The 26294-nt window shown below is 30.3% G+C and overlaps 1 protein-coding gene across 2 annotated transcripts; it reads right to left on the bottom strand.

The window, feature by feature from the left end:
- Positions 1–552: 552 nt before the first annotated feature.
- On the bottom strand, positions 553–15687 carry Cbp20 (cap binding protein 20). Of its 2 annotated transcripts, none has more exons than XM_075379923.1 (4): positions 15510–15687; positions 14169–14350; positions 11597–11735; positions 553–923 (listed from the first exon to the last, which is right to left on the bottom strand). In XM_075379923.1, exons 1-4 carry the CDS (start codon positions 15579–15581, stop codon positions 819–821), a joined length of 498 nt encoding a protein of 165 aa, XP_075236038.1. In that variant the 5' UTR covers positions 15582–15687; the 3' UTR covers positions 553–818. The 2 variants fall into 2 exon arrangements, with proteins under 2 accessions (XP_075236038.1, XP_075236037.1); XM_075379922.1 differs by lacking the exon at positions 553–923 and adding an exon at positions 8659–9589 and having other exon boundaries at positions 15510–15684.
- Positions 15688–26294: the final 10607 nt, after the last annotated feature.

Here is a 26294-nt window from a genome sequence, read left to right as displayed (position 1 = left end):
GATTTCCTCAAATGTTTTCAGCTATTTTGCCGTCTTCAGGAGGAATTTATAATCTACAATTAAAATATAAAATTCACATGATAAAATTAAATATATAACAACTGATCGTCATAAGACAAAATCTTATAAATGTTAGTCATAAGTTAAATTAAAATAATTACGTCCATTCTGTAACAGTATCATAATTTTTATCTACTATTAAGGGATTACATCTTATTATAAGAGATCCTTTAAAACTAATGGCACAACCAATCAAGATTAATTCTTAAAAAATAAGCTTATCTACAGTAATCTCATTGCTGTAGATCAATGAGATTACTGTATGAGATTACCAATCAAGATTAATTCTTAAAAATAAGCTTATCTACAGTAATCTCATTGCTAGATACACATTACATTTTACTAAAAAATTGAGGTGATTTTTAATTGACCAAATCTTCCAAAAAAAATAACCTTTTTAATAAATTGAAACATTCACACTTGAGACAGTAGTAAATAGCAACAAAAATTTAATAAATAAAAATCACAACTATTTACACTTTATTAAATAAATAGGAAAAATATTGATACATCACAAATAGCATGTTTACAAATAAAGAAAACACTCAATATACATAGTTTTACTGTTTAAAATCCATTTAAAAACAATTAGCTTCATTTACATGAACAACCTTCACAATTACTTTCATATCAGATCAGTATTCCAGTTTTTGTTTTAGATTGTAATTAAATCTATGATTCAAAAGTAATATCATCAATTCAAAAGTAATATTTTTTACTTTTCATTAATTAATTTATTATTTTAATAAGTTAATATTTTATCTTGGATATGGTCCGATTTCTGGCGGAGCAATTTTTTGTTGGATAATTTTTCCATAACCACCACGGCCACTATCAAAATCTGTTCTATATTCATCACGCACCTGTAACATACCATTACAATAATATGTAATATAGAATTACAATCAGTAATTGTTGCAAAAATATCAGTACTTTCAGTTTCATTGTTTTTCTTAAATTTTTTTAATACATAATCCAAAATTATTATTATCTTAAATACCCCCTCATAAATAAATACTGAAAATTTCTTTTTATACTATAATTTTTTTTTTATTTCATAAGATATAATTCTCTTTTGATTTTGGGAAGAAATAAACTGAGACATATCGGATGATGACATTTTGCAAATGGAGACTAATTTTTTATAAAGTTTGGTGTCGAAGCAAATTTATAAAATGTAAAAATCTTTTGTAGTAATATGAGGTCTATTCAGAAAATAGTGTAACATTTTTAATTACATGCCAGTAGAGATATTTAGTGACATGCGGTTGGCAGCATTATGTTCTGCCAAACCTCCTCTATAACCACATGTTCTTGGAGTGTTAATATTTTGTATAGTTTTGATGTTATTGTCATTTAAGTGTTACGTGTTTAAGTATTAATAGTGAATTTTTCATGATTGAACTTTTATCACAATGTCATAGCTGTAAACCAAGCTAGCTTTCATCTCCCATTATGATCCTTTGCATGAATGTTTCATTGTCATTGGCATGTTCAAGAAGTTGCCGACAAATGTCCACTCAATGTACTTTCTGCTGTTCAGTCATCAAACGAGGAACAAACTTTGCTGCAATTTTTCAGTCAAAATATCATGGCATCATCCAATTAAGATGCTAACCTCTTCAGCAAGTTCTCAAACAATCATCGGTGATTTGCATGCACCAGATCATAGATTTTCTGAATCCAGCTTTCTGAGTCATCAGTTGAAGTCGAAAACCTTCCTGGTCGAGGGTCTCTTCAATCGACTGAAGACCACTTGTAAATCGTGAAAACATTTGTAACATTGCGTATGCCCAGAGCATCATCTCCATAAGTTTGTTTCAAAAGTTGAAATGTTTCTGTGAAAGTTTTCCCCAGTTTCAAGTAAAATTTTACGTTGTATCATTGCTCCTGAAAATTGCACATTACAAAAATCTACTAACACTTAAAACATGTTGCACTCAAATAAGAATAACATGAAAACTAAACGAGACATCAACAATATAAGAACATGTGGTTACAGAGGAGGTTATGCGGAATACAATGCTGCCAACTGTATGTCATTAAATATCTTCATTGAAACATAATTAAAAATGTTTGGTTATTTCTGAACAAATCTCGTACATCAACAATTTTATGTATTTTATAAATTAAAAAATAACTGAATTACTAAGCTAAGCAGAACTAAGCTCGACCAGAAAAAAAATTAACACAAAATGTTTAAATAATGAAACCTATGAAGAAGCTAATAAATAAATCCAGTGACATATAAACATGTAACAACAGTACTTGTAATTAAAATAGATTTTGAGATTGCTACACTACCAGAACACTTTACATTACGAGTGCAGTTTAGGAAGTAACCTCTGTTTGTCTATAAATAAAAATATTTTATTATACAAAACTTAAAACTACAGCTTTTACCTATTTTCCTACATAGTCGCCATTTAAATTCAAGCATTTGTCATAGCGTTTCACTAATTTACAAATACCTTCTTCGGGAAATTCAACCTGTATAACTAGCCAACCTTTTATGGCATTTTGAAGTTCATTGTCATTAAAAAAAAAACCAGATGACAGTGTACCACGACGTTTGTTCTGAATGGCTTGCCTAAGTTTCACAGTAGACTGCTTGCATCGCAGCACTTTGATGAAGATGACTAACATCAAAATGCCGTGAAATGTTGGCTAGGTATCCAGGCAGCTGAATATTATTAAGAAGGTATTTATAAATTAGTGAAACACTAAGACAAATGCTTGAATTTAGATGGTTACCACGTTGAAAAATTTTTAAAAGCTGTACTTTTGTAATAAAATATTTTTATCTATGCAAGTTTTTTATTTATAGCCAAACGGAGGTTACTTTCCAAACCACCCTCATATTTTTTTATCTCCTTTCTTTTCATCTTAAAATTATAAATAATAAATTACTTCAAAATAGTTTTTTTTAAATATTAGATTTAAAAATATTTACAAAATGTTTCTTTCAAATGGCAATTACAAATAACATAATGTTTAACATCCAAAAATTGCCTACTTTTCAAACAAATTCAAATGGAAAAATCATTGTAAAATTTAGAATTCTGAAAATATAACTTTAATTTTTTAATTTGTAGCTGGTGCTAAGTTTGATAACAGACTATTATATAATTTTGTTTAATAATAACCTTCTCTTCTTATAATTACCAAAACAACAGTGAGACTTACAAAATAATAAACAATGTGTATAACACTAATTATAAGAAAATATGGTACATTTGGACACACAGTTGCATATCAGAACTTATCAACAATGTTGGTTTATCTTTCTTTCCTGTTAGGTATAATCAACATATCTGAGTAGGAATTACACAGCAATATAATGCAATAATTATGAACCCTTTGGCAGATGAAGGGTTTATTATACCTCAAGTGTATTTGAGGTTTAAAAAAAATCAGTTGCTGCAAGAACCTCAGTAAAGGAAGACAAGCACACAGCATTTAAGTACTTATTCAAGAAAATATGAGAATTAATTAATGTAAAGGAAATTTCTGAAAAACTTAAAATAATTTGGGAGTGCATAAACAATAGTAAGATAGAACATAATACATTTTTGCAAAGAGAGTGGTGGGTGGATTTTTTTATCTTTTGTATCGGTAAGAAATATATTGACAAATTTTTACTCTATATTTGATGAAATGGATGCCCTTGTCAAACAAGTGGTAATTTTCAAGCAATCTTCATCATGCAAAACAAAACTCTTTTTCTTTTTTTATATTTAGAAAAAGCTAAATTAGACTTCATTTTGGACTTTTTTTAATCTTTATAAGGAAAAAAATAAGTCTAACCACCACCTTAATTGCAAGAATGGCTCACCAACCTGAAACCAAAAAAGCTCTTGTTCTTCTAGAACAAAGCTTTCCAAGTTCTGGAACAAGTGCAGTCTGATAGCAAACTATATTAAGAAAAGTATATGAAAGTCACTATATTACAAATAATAAATAATTTATGGCTATGAAATATTCCTTGTATGAACGAGAAATATTCCTCATATGAGGCTAGCAATAATTTCACATTAGTTATTTTTATATTTAATATACATATATATTAAAATTCACTGAAACCACACAGGGTTACAGTGAATTTTAATGTAAAAGAAAATATCATTTGCACAAACAACACTGAACATTTTGTGAAATGTCTGAAAACAGTAATTTGGAAAATTTAAATATCTATTATAAATTTCAGAACTAATTATTCAATTTTTACAAACGTTTTTGTAGAAATTTTTAATTTGAATCATATGAAAATGATTAGTTAGTGGCATTTAAGTAGTGAAAAATTGGCACAACACAACTTAAGAGCGTCTACTGTCCTTTAACAATACTTAGCGACTGTTGAACTTCAGACTGACAAGCACTGTTCTGGACATCAAACTGAAGTTTTAACTCCGGTCTTTAAAACTCACAGAGACACTCTCAGCCAAGAAGACCGATGGATTACAGTTGAGATTATAGCTGAAAAATTACAAGACTCTGTACCATTCTTAACATTATTACCTACGAGCTCGAGTACAGTAAAATAAATGCACAATAAAATGTGCGATTCGAGTACAATAAATATTCGAGTACAATAAAATAAAATGGTTCCAAGAGAGTCGACAGATCACCATAAGGAGACAAGACTTTGCAGTGATACTTTATTGCCTTCAACATGTGATGAGACATGGATTACAATTATGAACCAGAATCAAAAAGACACGAGGATGGAGTGAAAGTACACAAGTTTACCTGTCAAGAAAAAATTCCAAACCTGACCATTAACAGGAAAAATAGCAGACAATTTTTTAAGATGCAGAAAGCCTAGTTTTTGTTGATTTTCTAGTTCAGTGAATAATAAACAATGCCTACTACTGTGACATGCTTATCAACACAGTGAAGCCAAGGCGTGTTCAAAAACACCCTGGATCTTGGCATAAAAGCACCATTCTGCTTCACAATAATATCTGGCCTCATGCAGCTCATGTAAATCAAGAAACTATTGACAAATTGCAAAGTAAAGTACCACCTCACCTAATACAGTCCTGACTTGGTCCTATTGCATTTCCACTTGTATGGACCACTCAAGAAGGTGCTACATGGTAAGAAGTTTAATGGTAATGATAAAAAAAAAATGTGCTAAATTGGTTCTGACATTAAGGATAAAAAATTTTTCACAGGAGATATGAATAATCTGATTCAAAGCTGGGACAAATGTATATTAATGATCCTGGAGTTTATGTTGGAATGTGAAAAAAATGTCACATTGATTAAATAAACTATTTTACATCCAAAGCAATTTGTGTTTTTAATTACTGAATTTACTACACAAGAATTCAATGTATATAATACAGGTGATTTTTTTAGTCCTGTTACCCAATTGTTGATGTCTGGTAATTTTTTTCTAAGAAAGGGAAATTTTGTTTTGTGACATGTAGCGATACTCAGACAGTATAGATACGGCAGTGTGAGTTGATTCTCCTTGAGCTGTGTAAACTTTTGTGCCGTTTCTGGTCGTGTTACGAACAGAATGTCTTTTACCATAGAACAATGAGTTTTCATCCTTGAACAATATTTTGCTACGAAATTGTATGCGAGTGTAAAAGAATCATTTCAAATTAAATTTGTTGGTGTTCCTATGCCAGAAAAAATATCAATTTCTAGGATAGCAAACCGATTTCGAGAGACACGTAGTTGTTTGCGACAGAAAACATAGCGGTCGACCAACTCGCTTGACAGATGACATTTTAGAGAATGTGAAAACAAAATTGCTCAATTCTCCATGGAAAAGTTTACGAAAACTTTCTACTTAGGTCAGTTTGTCATATTTGAGTGTTCAGAAAGCTGCTAAAAAATTGAAATTGTACCCGTATCGCATACGATTAGTCCAAGAGCTTCAGCCTCCAGATTTAAACAAGCGATTGCAATATTGCGGTCAGTTTAGGTATCTCGTAAACGATAACGGAATCAAATTTTTAAACACAGTGTTCTTTAGTGATGAAGCTTGGATCCATCTCGACGGTTATGTGAACAGTAAAAACTGTCGAATTTGAAAGTCCTGGCGGAAAATCCTAACGCGGTACAAGATAAATCTTTGCATCCTGAAAAAATTGGTGTGTGGTGTGCGATATCTCGTCATCGTATAGTCGGACCCATATTCTTTGAACAAACAGTAAATGGTGAAGTATACAGGAATATTGTGCGCCAATTTGTGTCCCTCTTAGAACCTCAAGAACGGTAATGCTGGTTTCAGCAAGACGGCGCTACATGCCACACATCTTGAGAAACCGTGGATTTTCTGCAAGAGTTCTTTGATGATCGAATAATAAGCATGGGCTTATGGCCCCCAAGGTCCCCAGACCTCACATCTCCTGACTACTTTTTGTGGGGTTATATTAAGTCCAAGGCCTTTAAAAACAATCCTCACACTATTGATGAACTTAAGTCAATATAACAGATTTAATCACGTCAATTTAATCAGATTTAAGAGTTGCATTTCCAATGCAACTCTTAAAAAGGTTTCTGCTAATATGCTGAAAAGAGTCCATGCATGTACAACCGCAAGGGGTGGGCATTTTGAGCATTTTCTTTAACAATTATGTAAGTAATAGATTTTTATTAAATCACTTTTGTAAGTAACAAATACATGTTTTTATTCCACCTAAATTTCTCTTTCTTAAATTACATTTAAAATTGGGTAACAGGACTAAAAAATCACTCTGTATTTAAAATCATATATACACACTGCAATCTGCTGTCAAACCTGGATTACTTAATTGTTTCATTAGAAACTAATCTTTTTTCTTCTTTAAATGTATATTTAATTGTTTTATTACAATAAAGTTTGTAAATTTTTTTATTAAAGATAAATTATATTTTTACAATAAAACACATCTCTTATAAATGTTTAAACAATTTAATTCTGGGTTATTTTGAGGGGCTATTTACATGCTACTTCTTATTCTTAATAACTGAAAAAGGTACATATTTTTAAAAAAAATACTTAGTTGGCAACATTTACAGACTAAAAAAGGATTTATATAAAAAAAAACTTAAAAAATTCAGTCCAATAAGTTTTAAGGAACTGTCATAAAGTTTCTTAAAGGTTATATATTTATAACTAAGCTTTAAGTTTATATATTTTAGCTAATATAGAAAAATTAAACGACTATATTTATTTTTAATCTTTTTAGTTTTTCTTTATCACTGAACTCATTTCATTACACCCATTACCTGCTTCAAAACTGGTTTGCTTACAGTCAAATTCAATTTTTATATTTTTTTTGATCTGACCTCACACTAATCTCAACAGAAAAAGAAAGTGAAAACAAATCAAATCATCTATTTTAATCAGTACGTTCAACTCCTCGCCAAGCCAATGTTTGTGTTTTTGTTTTCTTGATATTAGCATAATAAAATTGACTGCCTTCTCTGTAATTACTCATAAACTCACAGAATTTATATATGTATACAAGTGGTTTTCTATTTATTACATAGTAATCATATTAATTTTTTAATGATTCTTCAGTTACACACCAGAACAAAGGACAAAAATGCAAGCAGTGATAAATTTTCACATTAGAGCCATGTATATCTGCAGGGATGATTATTTGCAGACTGAAGTATGAATTTAAAAATGACCAGACTTCCTTCTACACTGAGAAATGTGCAAGTACTGCTTCCATTTCAACAGCAATACCAGTATTGAAGCCGTTCAGTGAATGATTTATACTGTAATGCTAAAACTTAACTAAAGAAAAAAAATCCTTAGCTATGGACTGTTAAAAACACCTGTTAGCACAATCATGACCTGGATGAAGAGGAGATTGACCTAAAGTTAAAACAGTTATGCATAAGATCATAAAGTTCATACCAGGTTGGAATTTAAATGGTATTAAGAGATTGAGAAAACTTATTCATGAAAGAGGGAAAATACTAAGGTAAAGTAAATTCAACTTTTATTCTTTGTTACTTAACACAGTTTTAATACACAAATTCTAATTATTTTTTGAGTTTTCCTTTTCTATAAAAATCAACTGCCCATTTCAATAAACAACTGCTCATTGATTTGATAAGTTCTTCACCTAGTTGCAGTTTTATTGATTTTAAATTGTCTCAGAGGAAGTCAAGTCCTTTATAAAAAAAAGGCATTGCATTGAACCACGAATAATTTTTAATTCCAAATTATCAATGGAAGAAGGAATAAGGGATAAGGAAAGAAGAATGAAGAGGAAGAGCCAACACATAAGAAAATGTTTCTGTCAGAGTAGTGTATGTCTTGCCCACAAAATTATAACAGATTTGCAGAATAAAATGCAATGAAGACCAACAAAATAATTCAAAATATAGTTTGTTTTATTTAAATTTGTTTTTTTTTTTTTAGAAACTTCCCTGATAATTTAAGTTTAACTCTGATAAAACAGAAAGTAAGTATAACAACATACTCTTTTAATATAAATAAAATACCCTCCTAAAAAAAATAAAGATATAATATTATAGTTTAGAGTTTCATCGTACCTTTGTTACAGCACTCTAAAAATCAATCAAAAGATATACTTTAGGAAAGTTGGGTAAAGCAATGAACAGACAAAATTTTCTAAAAATGATTAAAAATGATATAATATTCAGAAACATTACATACCTATATACAAAAAATTTACAATATTAGTACAAAGTAAATAAACAGTATATTCACCTTTACGTGTTGCTATTGCACATAGCAACAAAAGAAAATAGCGCCTTGAGGGCATGAGATTTAATACTGCTTTTTTTGCAATTACGGTGATATAACAAAATAACAAAAATAATAATGAATACATTCATTTAAGGGTATAAACATGTGCATGTGCATGCACACACATAAACACTCACACACAAAAACAGCATGAAAGAGAATTGGCAATAATTAGCTTTACAAATTTCACACATCTAAAATTCATAGAATTTGATATGAATGATAAAACATAAAGTGGACCATCATCCTTCATAGATACTTTCATATGTAAATTAATTTAAAAAAATGTATATCAGTATTAATATTAAAAATTCACTTTATATATTATACTTTTTCATTAACAGTGAAACACTTTTAAGTAAAAATAAATAATAACATTAAACAAAAAAAATAAATAAAAATTTTAAATAATTATCAACTCGTGTAAAAAGTATCATTTATCTACAAAAAGATAAGCTAATTACAAACATCTGATGAAAAATAATATCAAAAATATACAATGTAATATATAACAAAAAAAAAGGTAATGATGAATAATAAATAATCATTTATGATGCTTAAACAAATAAAAATCAAAACTTATAAATTAACAGACTTTTGTTTTTATTTAAAACAGTAATTTGAATAAAAAAATTATTTAATAAGTATATGATTAGATTTAATTATGATACAATTAATGGTAAGTATTTTTTATCTTGGAAATGGTCCCACATCTGTTGTTTGTACAACTTTCTGCTGTATAATTTTTCCATATCCACCTCGACCACTATCAAAATCTGAACGGTACTCGTCACGTACCTGAAATTTAATAATGTAATATAGTTTTACAGGAAAAAATAAAATAATAAACTCTACGTACCTTTTAAATAAAGGGAATAAGGAATTAAACGTAACAATAAAAAAATTAAAAATTGGTTATAATGGTTTGAAGCTATATTTTAACTATTCTATTCCAGCTGAAAAATTAGTTACATCGTTAAGCATTGTACAAGATGGTAAACTGCTAAGTCTGCAGATCATCCTAGCAAGCAGGTGGTGGTTCTTACCATCCAACCCCTCTCCTTATAGCTGGAACCTTAATGATAGGGACAATATACATCTTCGGTGTTACATCAAGTGACTGGCTGTGGACCGATTTGAGAAGTCCTTTTTAATTCCTATTCCGTACATGAACAGTAAGCCTAAGGCTGAAGTACATATAACATAAAATTTCCTAAAAATGTTTCAATTGGTTTAAATTCTGATTGCAAGAATATTTTTTATTTTAAAGATTATAATTCTTTTTCATATTTGTGTAAGAAACTACTTTTGAACAAAATATAAATGTAAAGTTGAATTAGGAAACTCAAGATCATTTCATGTACCCAACAAAAGGATAGTGATGCTAAAAATATATATTAATTTTTAAACCCTTTTTATAAGTTTATTTTTTATATACAATCAGAATTTTTTATTTCTATTTCTTAGGCCCCACAATAGGTGTTTTTAAAATTTAACTATTGTTCAGCCATTAATTTTGAATTTCCTTAATCAATACCTTGTGCCATCTTGTATAATTGCTACGATAATTAAATCTTACATGACAAATCATCTTTAATTTTCCAAAAACACCCTGCTCTATTTGATGGCATGCAAGGTAGACCTATACACCAGGATTTAAGTGAATAACAATATTAAGCAATGTTATTACATCACAAAATTGTATAAATGTAGAACGGTTACAAAATGGATGTTCACGAGTACTTTTGAAATTAGATAAAACACTGAGATGTTTTAAGGATGTCATTTAAATAAGCTTATTTTGAACTCTCACAACAGATGCAATCGGTAAAGTGGATTAATTCTGTTAAAATTCCATTTAGACTTTAGTGCTGTAATAACAACACTAAGAGACTTGTGATGCAGATATACGTGGTTAATTTACCAACATTCCTCTTAACTATATAATGTACAAAGTATGTAAGGATAAGTTGACTAAATAATTAGTTGAAAGAGGTTGTACAGGCACCCAGCTGTATCACATCTGACAAAACTATAAAATACAGAAAGACCTGTCTATCACTAAAATATCACTCTTCATACTTGACCTTACACAAAAACTACATGTTCTATATTTAATTGTAAAAGTAACTGATTATGTCCTGTATTGATTAAGCAAATTTAAATCAATATTTTTGTTAAAGCTGCCATTTTCTGAAAGTCTTTAATATCAAGAAATATCACTTGTACATTGTGGTAATAATATTTATATTGGTTTGAGAGCAACAAGTGATAATAGCTTGAAAAATCAAAATTGTATTACTAAACCTAATTAATGGAAGTTTGGAACTATTCTGAAAAAACATAAAATTCATAATTTTTTGTATTTTATAGAAATTCAGATATCAATCTTACCATAGTTTAAAAGTTAGTTTTTTTATAACTGAAAATATCTACAGATTATGTAACTATCATTAGCAAAGTTTCAGTAACTAATGAGTTCTGCATTTTTCATTTAGCTAGGAATTTAAGATACAGAAAAAATGGAATAATCTGAATACCTTTCTGGAAATGTTTTTTTTTTTTAATCAGACCTCCTAAAGATCACGACTCCTTTCTGACTTCTTTTCCAAAATTCGACCATCATTTCCTTAACTATCTCCTTTATTCGTCCATTCACTTTGTGGAAATTTTCTTTATAGAAAATACGTTTTATAAAATTATTGGACAATATAGAATGAATTAATGAACTGTTGTCAATAGAGGTAGTAGATATAGCTTGATAAATCTTCTATATATAAATGGCATCTTAAAAGAAATACTGACCTGTCCACCCGATTTCCCTCTTCCGTATTGTCTGCCTTCAACAAAACCAGCATCCCAATCTGTACGAACAATTCTGTCATCTAATCTAGTTCCATTTATGTACCTCATACAGCCTTCTGCATCAGCTCTACAATAATATCTGATAAAATCATAATTAAGGAATAAATAAAAAAAACAACAGAGATTTAAAATTAACCTTTTAAAAAGCATATCCAATTACTTTCAGTTCTGTTTAAAAAAGCTTAATAATTCAAACTTTTGCTCAAAATTTGAAAAATTCATAAATCATTAATAGGAAACATATAACCCACTTCTAAGACCCTAATTATGGGAGGATATCAATAAAACTTGAGATTAATTTACTTGAGAACATGTTTATAAGTAACAGGTCTTAGAACTGGTTTCAAAAGGTGGGGTGGGTTCAATAATTGCATCTGAAAAATAATGAATCAAGGATTCACGAAACATCATGTGAGGTCCTAAAAAACTGTACGAGACAAAAATAGAGTAACCCATCAAGTTGGTTTAATTAATGTCTCAATGTAAGCAAAGTAATCCCTGAGCAATTATCAAATTAAAAATTACAAAAATGTATAATTAAACAAGACAAGAAAATTATACACCAGTGTTTGTTTCCATATTTTCAAAAATATTTGAAAGAATAATGATTAATAGATTAAAATCTCATCTAATTGAAAACAATATATCGATAGCAGAGAAAATTAGGTTTAAAAAAGCTAAATCTTCCAAAAGTGAATAACATAAAAAAGGTGATAAATATAATGGATTCAAAAGAAATGACCATATGCATATTTTTATATCTAAAAACATTTGACTATGTGAACTTTGATTTACTAAAAAAAAAAAAAAAACGAAGAGATTTGGATTGTACATAACATATGGGAAAAACTAAGCTCAAATATCTTTGCTGATGAAAAATTATAAGAACAGTTTTATCATGGATTGTCACACAGTGATAAACTCCCACAAACAATACTCAGTATTGTTTTGTGGAATCATCATCAAAACAAGAGTTTTTAGGCTACAAAAGAAAGGCATAAATAAGACTTGTAAAAATCTTTAATGATGGTTCCTTTATTAATTATTTATACAACGATAATCAAATTTAGGCTGACAGATTTCAAAGGAAATTTAAACTCGTAACTATAACAAAAGAACAAATAAATTTGTGGGAAGTCCTTAAAAACAGCATTATTTGAATGTAATCAAAATTATGACGAACGAAAATTTATGAATAAATTACCATATTATTATGATGATAGAAAAACATTTTACAAAAAGGCTAAAGCAGTTTGATAAATATTTTTAATCCATTAAAGAATTCCTTTCCTTGCCAAAGAAAGTGGGACACAAAAAAATGTAAAGGGCACAGATATGTCTAATTTTAAATGCTGCGAAAATATTGCTAAGGGTACTGAACTGAAGAATGTTAAAAATAATGGAAGATAACAGCAGGGAAGAACAGTTTGGTATCAGAAGAGGGAAAGAAACTAGAGATGTTGTAGGACTGGCCAGGATGATCAGCAAAAGGTACAGGGAAAAGGAGAAACCAAGATTCTTTCTGGCTTTGAGACTATACCAAAAATGCATTTACTAGAAAAGAGCTTTGAATAAAAAAACAACTTTATGATTAGAATAAATATACTACATCAGATACAATGTAGGCCCAATTTTTATAAATATTTTAACATCAAAGATTTTCTAGGGTGATACAATTACTGTTTTGTCCAAATTAAATGCTATTCTGTTAGGAATAGAACAAGCATGAATTCGGTCAATATCTCTTTGTAGAGCCATGTAATCAGAAACTTTATTACCGCTAGCCATAGTCATTAAATTATTAGGTACTAATAATAGTGACATGTCGGAAAATATCGGTTTGACTGTCACAAAAAAAAGAACTCCCGTTTCACTTCGATATAAACTATCTTTTACAGCCCAATATTAATACTGTGTAGTAAACATACTGCATCACCAAACAAAGCTGACAGGCTAACTCTAACAAACATTAAGCTAATGAAAACAGATGAAATGAATAAGCTGTTTGCCATTTGCTGAAAATTGGTCATTTGCCCAACAAACTGTTGTTTAATCATTATTAAATAAGCTGTACGACTGCTAAGATCATACAGTTTCAAAACCAAATAAATTTTATTCATGAAAATTCTGTAATATTTAAGTACAGAATAAAAGAGCCATAAAACTGTCAAATCTTGTGAAAAGATAATATATAGTATTCACTGGTGTCAACCAAAACAACAAGACATACTAGCTTCAACAGAAATAAATCAAGAGGGTAATAAATCAAATTAGAAATAAATAAATCGTGCCTGCAGAAATCAAAATATATAAAAACTTGTCCATTCAATTAAATTTTTGGAACAGTAAACATCAGAACACCTCTAAGACTGGTTGTCACAGATCTACCTACACAAAAGCCATATTGTTATAGACAAATATTCTGCCCTAGTGATGCATAAAGGTAAAAATAAATAATGATAATAATAACAGTTACAAGAAAATTTAACAAAGTATTATAAAAAAAGGATACTCTACAAAACAGAAGCCACATGGTGTTTTTTTATATTTATCCAACCCCATAACAATACGTTTGATATCTCCACATTTTGAGAACAATTCATAAATTTGTTCTTCTGTCGTGTAAAATGATAGATTTCCAACATATAATGTGGTTGATGTTTTTAATGAACGTTCTTGTTCAGCTCGTGATCCCTGTAATATGAAAAAGAAATAAATTATCATCCAATGTTACTTTTGAAATGATGCAATTGATCCAAAAATTTCAGACAATTTTTTTTTTTTAAGAAATATTTTCATCTTTACAACTATTCTAAATGAACTGCTATCAACAAATAATATGATATTAATGTGGCAGGTGATCTACCACTGTAGTTAGTTCTTAGATGGTGCTATTGAAACGCTATATTGAAATAAGAAAATATAAAATTATAAATATAATCTAACCAACCTTAACTTACGCTTCCTTTGCTCGCTAGTCAAGATTAGAGAGCAAAGTTTGGTTAGATTATATTTATAATTTTATTTATTTTCTTATTTCAATATAGCATTTCAGTGGTGCCATTTGAGAACTAACTAACAACAGCGATAGATCGCTTACTACATTAATACCAATAATACATACTAATCAACAACTTCCTACAAAACAATTTACTCAATGTTACTTAGAAAGATAGAAATATAGTTTTCAAACTGTGTAGGAAGTTGGGTCATGAGTTACAACAAAGTGACAGGATTTAATCAAAGTATATATGTATATCAATATGTATATATATATATATATATCATTATGCATATCCTGCTTATATCTTTGGTCCCAAATGCTTACTGTACTTTTAGTTCTGAAATAGCATTTTAATTTCTCAAAGACATTTTAATTGAAAAAATGGCAGTAATATTTTATTTTAATTTAATGTCAAGTAAGCTGATATAGCTATATTCTCATGTAAATTCGTGAATTTTCAGATCTTCATTTCAAACGCAAAAAAAATTGTTTACTGAGGAATAGACTTCATTTTTTACTAACATATTATTGTATATAGCATAACCAATAAGTATTGTACAGACACATTTAATAAACAGTTTAATGGTTTTTTAATTTCATTAAGGAACGAAACATACTGTAAGGCTTATTTTTGTGTCATTTTCAATATTATGAAACTCAACTTTACAATTCCTAACCTAATAAATAAGTTTGTAATTTCACCATCATAGCAAACTAGACATAATGTAATCATTAACACAGAGTTTGATTATATATACAGCCGGCTGAAAAACAAATAATCCAATTTACCTATAAAAAACACAAATAAGTTTTTTTATTAATACATATTTTATAAATTATTAACTATACCTTAAAATGTTGATCTCTATATGAACTTAAATCAACTGATGGAGTTTCAGCAGTACTCATCGTCATCATCATATTTTCTCAACCAATTAAATTATAAATGTATTAAAAACTTAAATAAACAACTGCCACAACACAACCTCACAACACAGTCGCACATCGAACTCCAATAAGTCATGCATGGAGGATAGAACAATCTAGAACGTGTTCACATGCCACAGGCTTAATATTATTATTACACTCAAATTATTTTTTATATTACTATATATATATATATATATAAATTTATATGTAAAAATATAATACTTATAGTTCTAAAGCATGCTATATACTAAAGTATTTTATTCATTATAAAAATTACTTTCTTATAACGATCAGAATAATCGAAAAGTAAATGCGCTGCTATTCTAAAATGTAATACTTTGAACAGTGTTAACGATTTCTTTCTTTGCATTAGGCTTCTACTTGGTTTTTACTCCAGTTATCCTATACAAAAAAGGGGTCAAACAGCGAAAAAGTCGGAGTAAGGTAAATATTTTTTCTCGAAGGAGGAGGAAAAAGGTCTGCCAACCACCCATCCGACCGCAACAGACGTTAGTGTCGGGCTCTCACCGACTAGAAAAACCTGCCTTGTCTTCCCATAGGAACTCGACCTGGCCGCGAGGCATGAACACGGTTCCTATGTGACGAATGCGGGATACATGTACTGCCGCCTTCTGAGTAGCAGGATCTGATGTTCATCGGTAATCATCGGCAGGCGATGACCCAGGGGGGGGTCCCCGCTGTGCCCACTTCCAGAGATTGGCCGTCACCCACTATCCATCTGCCAGTTTACCCTTGATGATGTCCGTGATCATGCACTCTACCACAGCCCAGCTCCTCCAGGACCTGAGCATGCAGCCCATAATGTTATCAGGATCTAGATGTCCCAGAGTTTAATAACATTCTGCCCACTTGTTGATTATTTAGTTGTAAATAACATACAAAAAGTCACCATTGATTCTATGTACGCTAACAAATTACAAAATTTAAAGATCAACAAAATCAGTTTTTGAGGTTGCTCGTTGGACAATAAAATTATATCAGAAATGAAATAAATACTTTCTACATCTAAAATAGAGATGGTCAATTCACTCCTGAAATTAAAAATGTTTTTAAAGTTGAAATAACTATAACAAAATAAAATCAGTTGAACAGCGAGGATTTAGCATTGTTATTATAAGAAATGCAAAGATATGACAATAACTGACTTCTGTGATGTTTTTAAAATTTAATCACAAGCTATCGTCATTAGCCCGTTATATGCAGATATCGTGAGCAAGGCATGGTAAAAAAAAATTTAATACTTTTTCATATGGCTTTCTTTTTAAGAACAATAGCTCACGGTTTGGAAGCTGCTGTGGTTATTATTTGCGAGGATATTCCTAAGGTACTTGGGCAACAATGTCAAGTGCAAAAGACATTGCTGCTATAGTAAATGTACCAATTAAAATGTGTGAATGTATTCGGAATGAGAAAACTGAAATGAAAGAATTAACTAAGATGAAATTCAATAGTATCAATGCCAAAAAAGACTATCAAGTAAATGTATGAAAGGCAATTGCATTACTGGGATGGAATGAATTTAAAGAATGTATTAAAAAATATAATTAACAATTTTCAGTATCGTGAAACCCATTTCTTCATTCATTGCATTCTTTCTGTTTCCTGTGTAGCCTCCGGTAATTACATTTCAGATAATACTTCAGAGGATGATACGTACGAGTGTAAATGAAGTGTAATCTTGTAGTCTCAGATAAACCATTCCTGAGATGTCTGGTTAATTTAAAGCCAACCACCAAAGTACATCGGTATCCACGATGTAGTATTCAAATCTGTGTAAAAATAACTGACTTTACTAGGACTTGAACACTGGAACTCTCGACTTCCAAATCAGCTGATTTGGGAAGACGCATTCACCACTAGACCAACCCAGTGGGTTTTTTTTTTTATGAAACTGGTATTTTATAATTATATTTAATTTAAAAATTTTGAATAGCTGAAACAGCAAACAATTCTAGATCAATGGTATGTAACAGCTACACCTGATATTAGATGTTCCAGTCAGTTTTCACAGTGAATCTACGTAGCCAATGCAGTTGAGCTGTATTCTCCCTGGATGAAACAGAGTTCCAGGTTGATCTAACTAGGTCACAATCTCTTTTTTATCCATCATCCCTTACAGGCAACAAGGAAATATGTCAGCTGCCTTTATGACTGTATCTGCAGAACTTTGCTGGTATCGTCTATCAGTTATATTTTTATTGTAACTTACTGGAAAGACACCTGTTTCCTAACAGAGGGATTACATAAGATTAAACTAGTGACATAAGTTGGCGTTACATAGTTAAATTTCCTAAAAACTTTTAGAATCTAAAATTTAATACTTTCTAACTGGTTTTGAGGTTAGGTTTTGTTTAACAACTAAAGTCCAAGAATGTTCAGTTTCATAATAAATTTTTTTTATATAAATTTTCTATATAAAAATACTTACAGCTGAAATTTTTACACTTACAAATATATTATTGCAAAATTTCAACTTCTACAACTTAATAATTTTTAAAGAAGCTGAGATGAAAAAGATAGGTGAAAAGTGCCAGCAATCAAACTGACACCAACTGATCTACAGGGGGTATAACTGTTCGATCAGTTAATCATAATAAACTTTGAAAGAGCATTGTTTCTTTTACAGTCTTGAAAAATATGTTCTATGATACCGTAAGTTGATCAACCTACTTTGTTGAATTTTTAAGGCTGATTGCTTTCCTAATGGCTGTATAAGAATGTATGAAGTATGAAGATTTAAGTGTATAAAAAATCCCATGCCTAATAAAAACTGGATTCATTATTTTTCTGGATCTATGAGAATTTGAGGATCTATAGAACCTTATGTATAGAATGCGACAGCATAATTTGCCGATTTAAAGGTTCAATAAATACAAATCCAGGGAAGTTTTCCCTCAAAACACGCATTGCAGTTCGCGCTCTGGCTCCATCCTGCTGAAACCACACATCTCCCACATCCATTTCGTCAAGCCTTGGCAAAAAAGAAACAAAGCAGCTACAGGCTTGCGTACCAAACACCGAAGAGATCGCAAAAACGATTTGCCTTAGTTTTTCTACGGGCATGGTGCTTTTCGGGCACCATAACAAACATATCGATGTATTGCTCACAAAACATATCTCAATTGTGATACAAGATATTATTTTAAAAAGAATATTAAAAATTAATCTGAACGTTAGGAGATATTTCCAGATTGATGCACGAAGATACTTTGAGCCGAAAGCATATATATAGTGTTTCACGAGGAATCTACAATACTTTACAGGCATATTCTGCTTATCAAAACAAAAAGAAAGTTCACATAAACATAGGTCTAGATACGCTTCGTTAGGAAGTTACGGCTAGCGAAAATTTCGCCTGGATCTCAGCTCCCTTAGTGAAATGAGGTCGTACCGAAATTTTTTGTAGGTTAATCTAGAGAGTAAATTAATGGTTTTTGACCTGAAAAATTCAATAAATTAGGTCTCACAACTGTTTCTACTTTAGTTTTTAAGATATCTGACTTAAAATCCAAAATTAGGGGGTCAAAAATACAACCTTTTAATGTTTAGCTTAAAATAACTTTGTTAAGTAATAAATGGAAAAACGTTTTCTACAAAACTAGTAAAAAATTTAATTCTTAAAAAGGTGATGTAATCAGCATCTACGAACACCGAACACAATGTTTTCAAATTTGTTTTTATTGAAAATCAAACACGATTAAACAGTTATGAAAACTGAACACTGCAAACGAAAATTTAAATTATAGGCTTATTTCTCTCAAAATAATTTTAACCAAATATTCATTTAAATATTCCACAGTATTTTCATTTAATTTGATGTTTGATAAACTTACAGTATTACATTTGTTGTTCAAAATGTTCACCTCTTATTGGCAATATACACTTCAGTGCGACGATTTAAGAACTCCGCTACCTTCTCCAACATTTATGGGTGTTTTTTTATTTCTTGGGCGGCAACCATGATAAAAGCTCACGCTCATTGTTGGATTTTTGAGCATACAATAATGACTTCATCTGTCCCCATAAAAAGAAATCTAACGGTCTAGTTGGATTACGCTATTGTCTCCTCGGCCAATCCACCTATCTGAGAAGATTTTATTAAGATGCTAAGTTACACGGCGATCAAAATGTTCTGGGGCTCCGTCATGTTGGAAAAACATAACTCTTCGCGTTACCAGTGGACTATCCTCTAAAAGTATAGGAAGTTCATTTTGAAAATATTTAGATAAACCTCCCCACACAGTCTACTATTAAGGACGTAGTCCGATCAGAATATTTCCTACTTCACCGCACGAGAAATTCATCGAAAACAGACAGTGGTAATTCGATTCTGAGGTGGCGTGCGGATCGGTATCATTCCAAATATGATTGTTTCTTGAATAGTTTATACCTGCTAGTTATGATTAATTTTCAATAAAAACGAATTTGAAAATATTGTGTTCAGTGTTCATAGACGTATTTCACATCACTTTTTTCAATACGACCTCATTTCACTGGGGGAGCTGAGAACCAGGAGAAATCGTTTGCTACCCGTAACTCACTAACGAAGCGTTTCCAGACCTTTGTTTAAATGAACTTTTTTCATTGTTTTGATAAGTATAATTTTATGTGTATTCGTGTGAGGTTGTGTTAGTTGCAATCCAGCTGCTGCTATTGGCACGGAGTGGACCACGTAATGCGTGGACTCTCGACTCGACGACTCTCTTCCGGTAAATAAAGTGTCCTTTTTTTACTCTAAATATTAAATTATAATTCTTTCTTTTATTCATAAAATTAAATCTTTTAATTCTTATTCTTCTTCTTTTATTAATTTCTTTTCTCTTATTAATAAAATTAATAAATAATAATAAGTAAATAAAAATAATCTACGCTTAGAAATTAAACATCCATCTGGATCCATCATGGAGAGCCTTCCATGGTGAAATATTCTGGAGGTAAACTAGTACCCCATTTGGATCTCCAGGTAGGGACTACTAAAGAAGGGGTCACCAGAAAAATTAAAAAATAACATTCTACGAGTCGGAGCGTAAAATGTTAGATGTCTAAAAAAGGTAGGTAGGTTAGAAAATTTAAAGAGAGAAATGGATAGGATAAATGTAGATGTAGTAGGAATTAGCGAGGTTCAATGGGAAGAGGAAAATGACTTTATGTCAGGTGATTTTAGAATAATTAACACAGCTTCAAATAAAGGGCAGGCAGGAGTAGGTTTCGTAATGAACAAGAAGATAGTGAAAAGAGTAGATTGCTTCAAAATGCATAGCGACAATATCATTGTAATAAATATAAAATAAAAAACCTAGGCCGACAATGATTGTTAATGTCTATATGCCTACAAGCACCCATGATGATGATGATGATGCTGATGTAGAGTGTTTATACAAAGAAAATGATGAAGCAATTAAGCACATAAAAGGGGGTGAACATTTATTTAATAACAGTTGTAGTTTGGAATGCAAGCATTGGAAAAAGCAAGGAAGGAAATATTGTGGGTGAATATGGGCTGGGCAAACGGAATGAAAGAGGGGAGCGAGATTTGTATGAAGTATAATTTAATAATTGCCAACACACAGTTGAAAAATCATAATAAAAGAATATACACATGGAAAAAGCTAGCTGATTCTGCAAGGTATCAGATAGATTATATCACGGTTAACCAAAGATTTAGAAAACAACTCGTTGACTGCAAAGCTTACCCTGGAGCAGACATTGATAGCGACCATGATTTAAGTGACAATGAAATGTAGATTGGGGTATAAAAACCTGAAGTAAAGGTGTCAGATGAATCGGTGGAATTTAGAGAAGCTTGAGGAAGAGGAGATGAACATTTTTGAGGAGGACATCGCAAGAGGTCCGAGTAAAAAAGATAAGGTAGAAAATGTAGAAGAAGAATGGAAGAATGTTAAAAAGGAAATTCTTAAATCGGCAAAAGTGAACTTAGATGGAATAAAGAGAACTGGTAGAACACCTTGGATGTCAAAGGATACATTGCAGCTGATTGATCAACATAGAAAATATATGAATGCTAGAGATGATGAAAGTAAAAGGAACTATCGGCAATTAAGAAATGCTAATGCTAAATGCAATTAAGAAACAGGAAGTGCAAACTAGCGAAAGAAGAGTGGATTAGTAAAGTGTTCAGAAGTGGAAAGAGAAATAATCATTGTTAAAATAGAATGAGCATACAGGAAAGTTAAGGAAAATTTGGTAGATCATAAATTAAAATCTAATAATGTGTTAAACAAAGATGGTATAATGATTTACAATATGAAAGGAAAGGTCAATATATGGGTGGAATATCCTGAAGAGTTATACTGAGGAAATGAATTAGAAAATGGTGTTGAAGGGGCAGAAGAGAAAGTCAAAGAGGATGAAATGGGAGAAATACTAGGATCTGAATTTAAGAGAGCATTAAAAGATTTGAATGGAAGAAAAGCTCCTGGAATAGACAGAATACCTGCAGAATTACTGTGCAGTGCAGGTGAGGAAGCGATAGATAGATTATACAAACTGGTGTGTAATATTTATGAAAAAGGGAAGTTCCGTCAGACTTCAAAAAGAGTGTTATAGTCATGATACCAAAGAAAGCAGGAGTAGATAAATGTGAAGAAAGCAGAACAATTAGTTCTTAGAACTAATCATGCATCAAAAATCTTAACTAAAATTCTGTACAGAAGAATAGAGAGGAGAGTGGAAGAAGTGTTAGGAGAAGACCGATTTGGTTTCAGAAAAAGTATAGGAATAGGAACAAGGGAAGCAATTTTAGGGCTCAGATTAATAGTAGGAGGGAGATTAAAGAAAAACAAACCAACATTCTTGGCATTTATAAACCTAGAAAAGGCATTCGATAGCGTAGACTGGAATAAAATGTTCAGCATTTAAAAAAAATTACGGTTCAAGTACAGAGATAGTAGAAAAATTGCTAACATTTACAAGAACCAAACAGCAACAGTAATAATTGAAGGACATAAGAAACAAGCCATAACAAAAATGGGAGTCCGACAAGGATTTTCGCTATCACAGTTACTTTTTAATCTTTTCATAGAACTAGCAGTTAATGATGTTTAAAAACAATTTAGATCTGGAGTAACAGTACAAGGTAAAAAGGTAAAGATGCTAAGGATTTGGCGATGATATAGTAATTGTAGCCGAGAGTAAAAAGATTTAGAAGGAATAATGAATGGCATGGATAAGTCCTACGCAAGAACTACCACATGAAAATACAAGAAAAAAACGAAAGTAATGAAATGTAGTAGAAATAATGTAGATAGACCACTGAATATAAAAATAGTAAGAGAAAAGATTACAGAGGTAGAAGAATTATGTTATTTGGGAGGGAGAATTAGTAAAGATGGACGAAGCAGGAGCGATATAAAATGCCAAATAGCACAGGCGAATCAGAAATATAATTTGTTTACATCAAAATTTAATTTAGACGTCAGGAAAACATTTTTGAAAGTAGATGTTTGGAGCGTAGCTTTATGTGGAAGTGAAGCTTGGACAATCGCATTACCTGAGAAGAAAAATTAGAAGCTTTTGAAATGTGGTACTATAGGAGAATGTTAAAAATCAGATGGGTAGATAAAATGACAAATGAAGAGGTATTGTGGAAAATTGATGAAGAAAGAAGCATATGGAAAAATATAGTTAAAAGAACAGAGACTTATAGACGACATATTAAGGCATCCTGGAATATCCGCTTTAACATTGGAGGGACAGGTAGAACGGAAAAATTGTGCAGGCAGGCAAAGTTTGGAATATGTAAAATAAATTGTTAGGGATATAGGATGTAGGGGTATACAGAAATAAAATGACTGGCATTAGATAGGGAATCTTGGGGAGCTGCATCAAAACAGCCAAATGACGGAAGACAAAAGAAAATTTTAAATAAAACAACACAAGTCATTAATGTTGGATGTGGTTCTACTGTACTGTATGTGCAATGGCAATGGAGATAAATTTTAGATATTGTATTCTATTTGAGTACCTATTCAAATAGAAAAAAGGTAAATAAATAAAGGTGTACAAGGTGAAGATAAATAAATAGACTTACATACTTACCTGTATGGTTTTATAACATGTCCATTATTAAACATTTTCAAATAAATTTGTGTTACAATGAAACAAATATCATTTGATTATTTTGATTAAATTAAAATATACACTCAGAAAAAAATCTAAGCACAAACCATGGAAGCAAAATGAACTGTTCTGGTATTTACCTTACAACCAAAGGAAACCATGGTAAAACCTTGGTCAGAACATCGAAAATATTTTAAAACATTCAGCATTACAAAAAAAATAAATGTTATAATCATCCCAAATTATTATAAGTTCTTTCAATTATATTATATTCTGAAATAAAATCAATTACAAAAGAAAAATCTAATATTTTTTTATCATATTCTTGTCAGGAAGGAGCCCCTACATTAGTTAACATCACACATTTACAAATGCCTTTACACATTCATGATTATAAATACAAATAAGAACAAACCCTTGTTTTGATATATAAGATATTAAGTTTTATTATCTTAAGGTATTATTGTTGGACAACATGATAGTTTTTCTTCATAATATTTGTAATGAACACTTTAAAAATTTTTAGTTTGTAAAGAAACAACAATTAACATATACATAAATAAATAATATAAAAGTTAATAAAAGTAATTAGGTCAATAAAAGTTTTTCAGTAATAAAATATTTTAAATATTTCTTAATATAAATTTAACACACAACAAAATCCGAAAGAAATTAACCAAATAAATATAAAAAAATATTTTACTTAATATAAAACTAAGTATTATAATCTTAATGAAAAATTTCTCCACAATATTTCCAAATAAGGATTTAAAACATTACAATACATTTAATAATGAAACAAAACATGAATTAAAAACATAAATTAGGATTTTTTTTCATTTTACTTGAAACACTGATTTTCTGTATTAATTTTAATAATAATTTACTAATAATTTTATATTTAAAAAATGTCCTACTGTTTTTCCATACGATTATGTTAGGTCATCAGGAATGAAGCTGTATAAGAATTCAAGCAGATAGAAGAGTTAAAATAAAAAAAATACAGACCATCATGAATTATATATTTACAATATCTAATCAATAAAACATTTTTACATCCCGATGCTCCTGGTTTCTTGTGCAAAGATGAAGAAACCAGGTGTTTCTTTTCTTTTATATAGAAAAGAGGAGCTTTATTGAAATTCTTGATGGTATCTCACCAGTCTCATCTTACATAGCCAACATGGGTCTCACATCTTTTGCCTACACAACATAGTTACTGTGATTGTACATTTCAGTTCTTGCTCCTTGTTTAAGTCTATGCTTCTTCTTAATGCATCTTCTTAAGTTAGTTAATTTGTAAATGGTTTTTACATTAAATACCTTGTAAACAGCTTTTTAGTTAATCATTAAGACCTTTGATATTTACAAATCAATGAAGGTAACAAAAATAATTATAATTTGATGTAGTTTATGACTGTCATATGAAATAACTAAACAGATGTTATTTGATGATTTAGCTCCTTAATTTCTGAACCCGATGATCAATTGATTAGATCTTAAATTATAAGTGCTGTACTCCCTCTGTCTTGATGATCCTACATTTGATGAAATCTGCAAAGATAAATATGCATTTAAATACTTCAGTTAAAAAAAAAATTGATAAAATAAATAAACCTAATGGATAATATATTCATCATTTCCCTGAGAAATGGATCGGTCATGGAGGTCCACCTTTCTGGCCACCAAGAACACTTGAAGTAACACCTTTAGATTTTTGCGTCTGGGACAGATGAAAAATATCATATATAAAAAAAAATACATTCTCATGAGGAATTAATTGTTCGCATTATGGATGCTGCTGAGAAACTTAAGAATAGCCCTGAAGAACTGTAAAGAGCTACAGAAGCGAGCCAAGAAATGTTTTGAAACTGGCAGGCTTGTTTTTGAATATTTATTGTAAACTGGTAGTTACCATCTACTATAAAGTTTCTAAATAAAATTCTAAATTTTGTATACTTTGTTTTATTCTACTTATCTTACACATTTTATTCAGAATTAAATTCTCAACAAAATTTGTTTAATGGTTTTACGTGTTTACTCCTCATTTAACAAAGTTACTGTATGTCAAACATAAATCTAATATAAACCAAATATAAGGCCTCATTTTACCAGGATTTCTGAAATCCGAGCGAAATCTTTCATTAGCCATTAGTCCCAATCATATGTTTATATGAACTTTTTCCATTGTTTTCACGAGCAGAATATGTTATGATAATCCCGGGAGAACTTTGTACGCTTCCTATATAATTCAATTTTTTTAACCTCCGGGATCACAGTCAGATATTGTTTCAGAGTTTGAGATAAATGACAATTAGCATGTGAAAATGCCATGCCTGAACGGGGATTCGATCGCGAGACCTCTGGATGAATAGTTGAGACGCTACCAGTCGTGCCACAGAGGCAGCAATCTCAATTTCTTTTCTTTTTTCTGTTTAGGCTCCGGTAATTACCTTTCAGATAATCAGATAATACTTCAGAGGTTGAATGAGGATGATATGTAGGAGTGTAAATTAAGTGTTGTCTTGTACAGTCTCAGTTCGACCATTCCTGAGATGTGTGGTTACTTGAAATCCAACCACCAAAGAACACCATACTTATCCT

The sequence above is a fragment of the Lycorma delicatula genome, chromosome 12, assembly GCF_047948215.1.
Source record: "Lycorma delicatula isolate Av1 chromosome 12, ASM4794821v1, whole genome shotgun sequence".
In the NCBI taxonomy this organism is placed as follows: Eukaryota; Metazoa; Arthropoda; class Insecta; order Hemiptera; family Fulgoridae; genus Lycorma; species Lycorma delicatula.
This window is presented reverse-complemented; position numbering and strand designations above follow the sequence as displayed.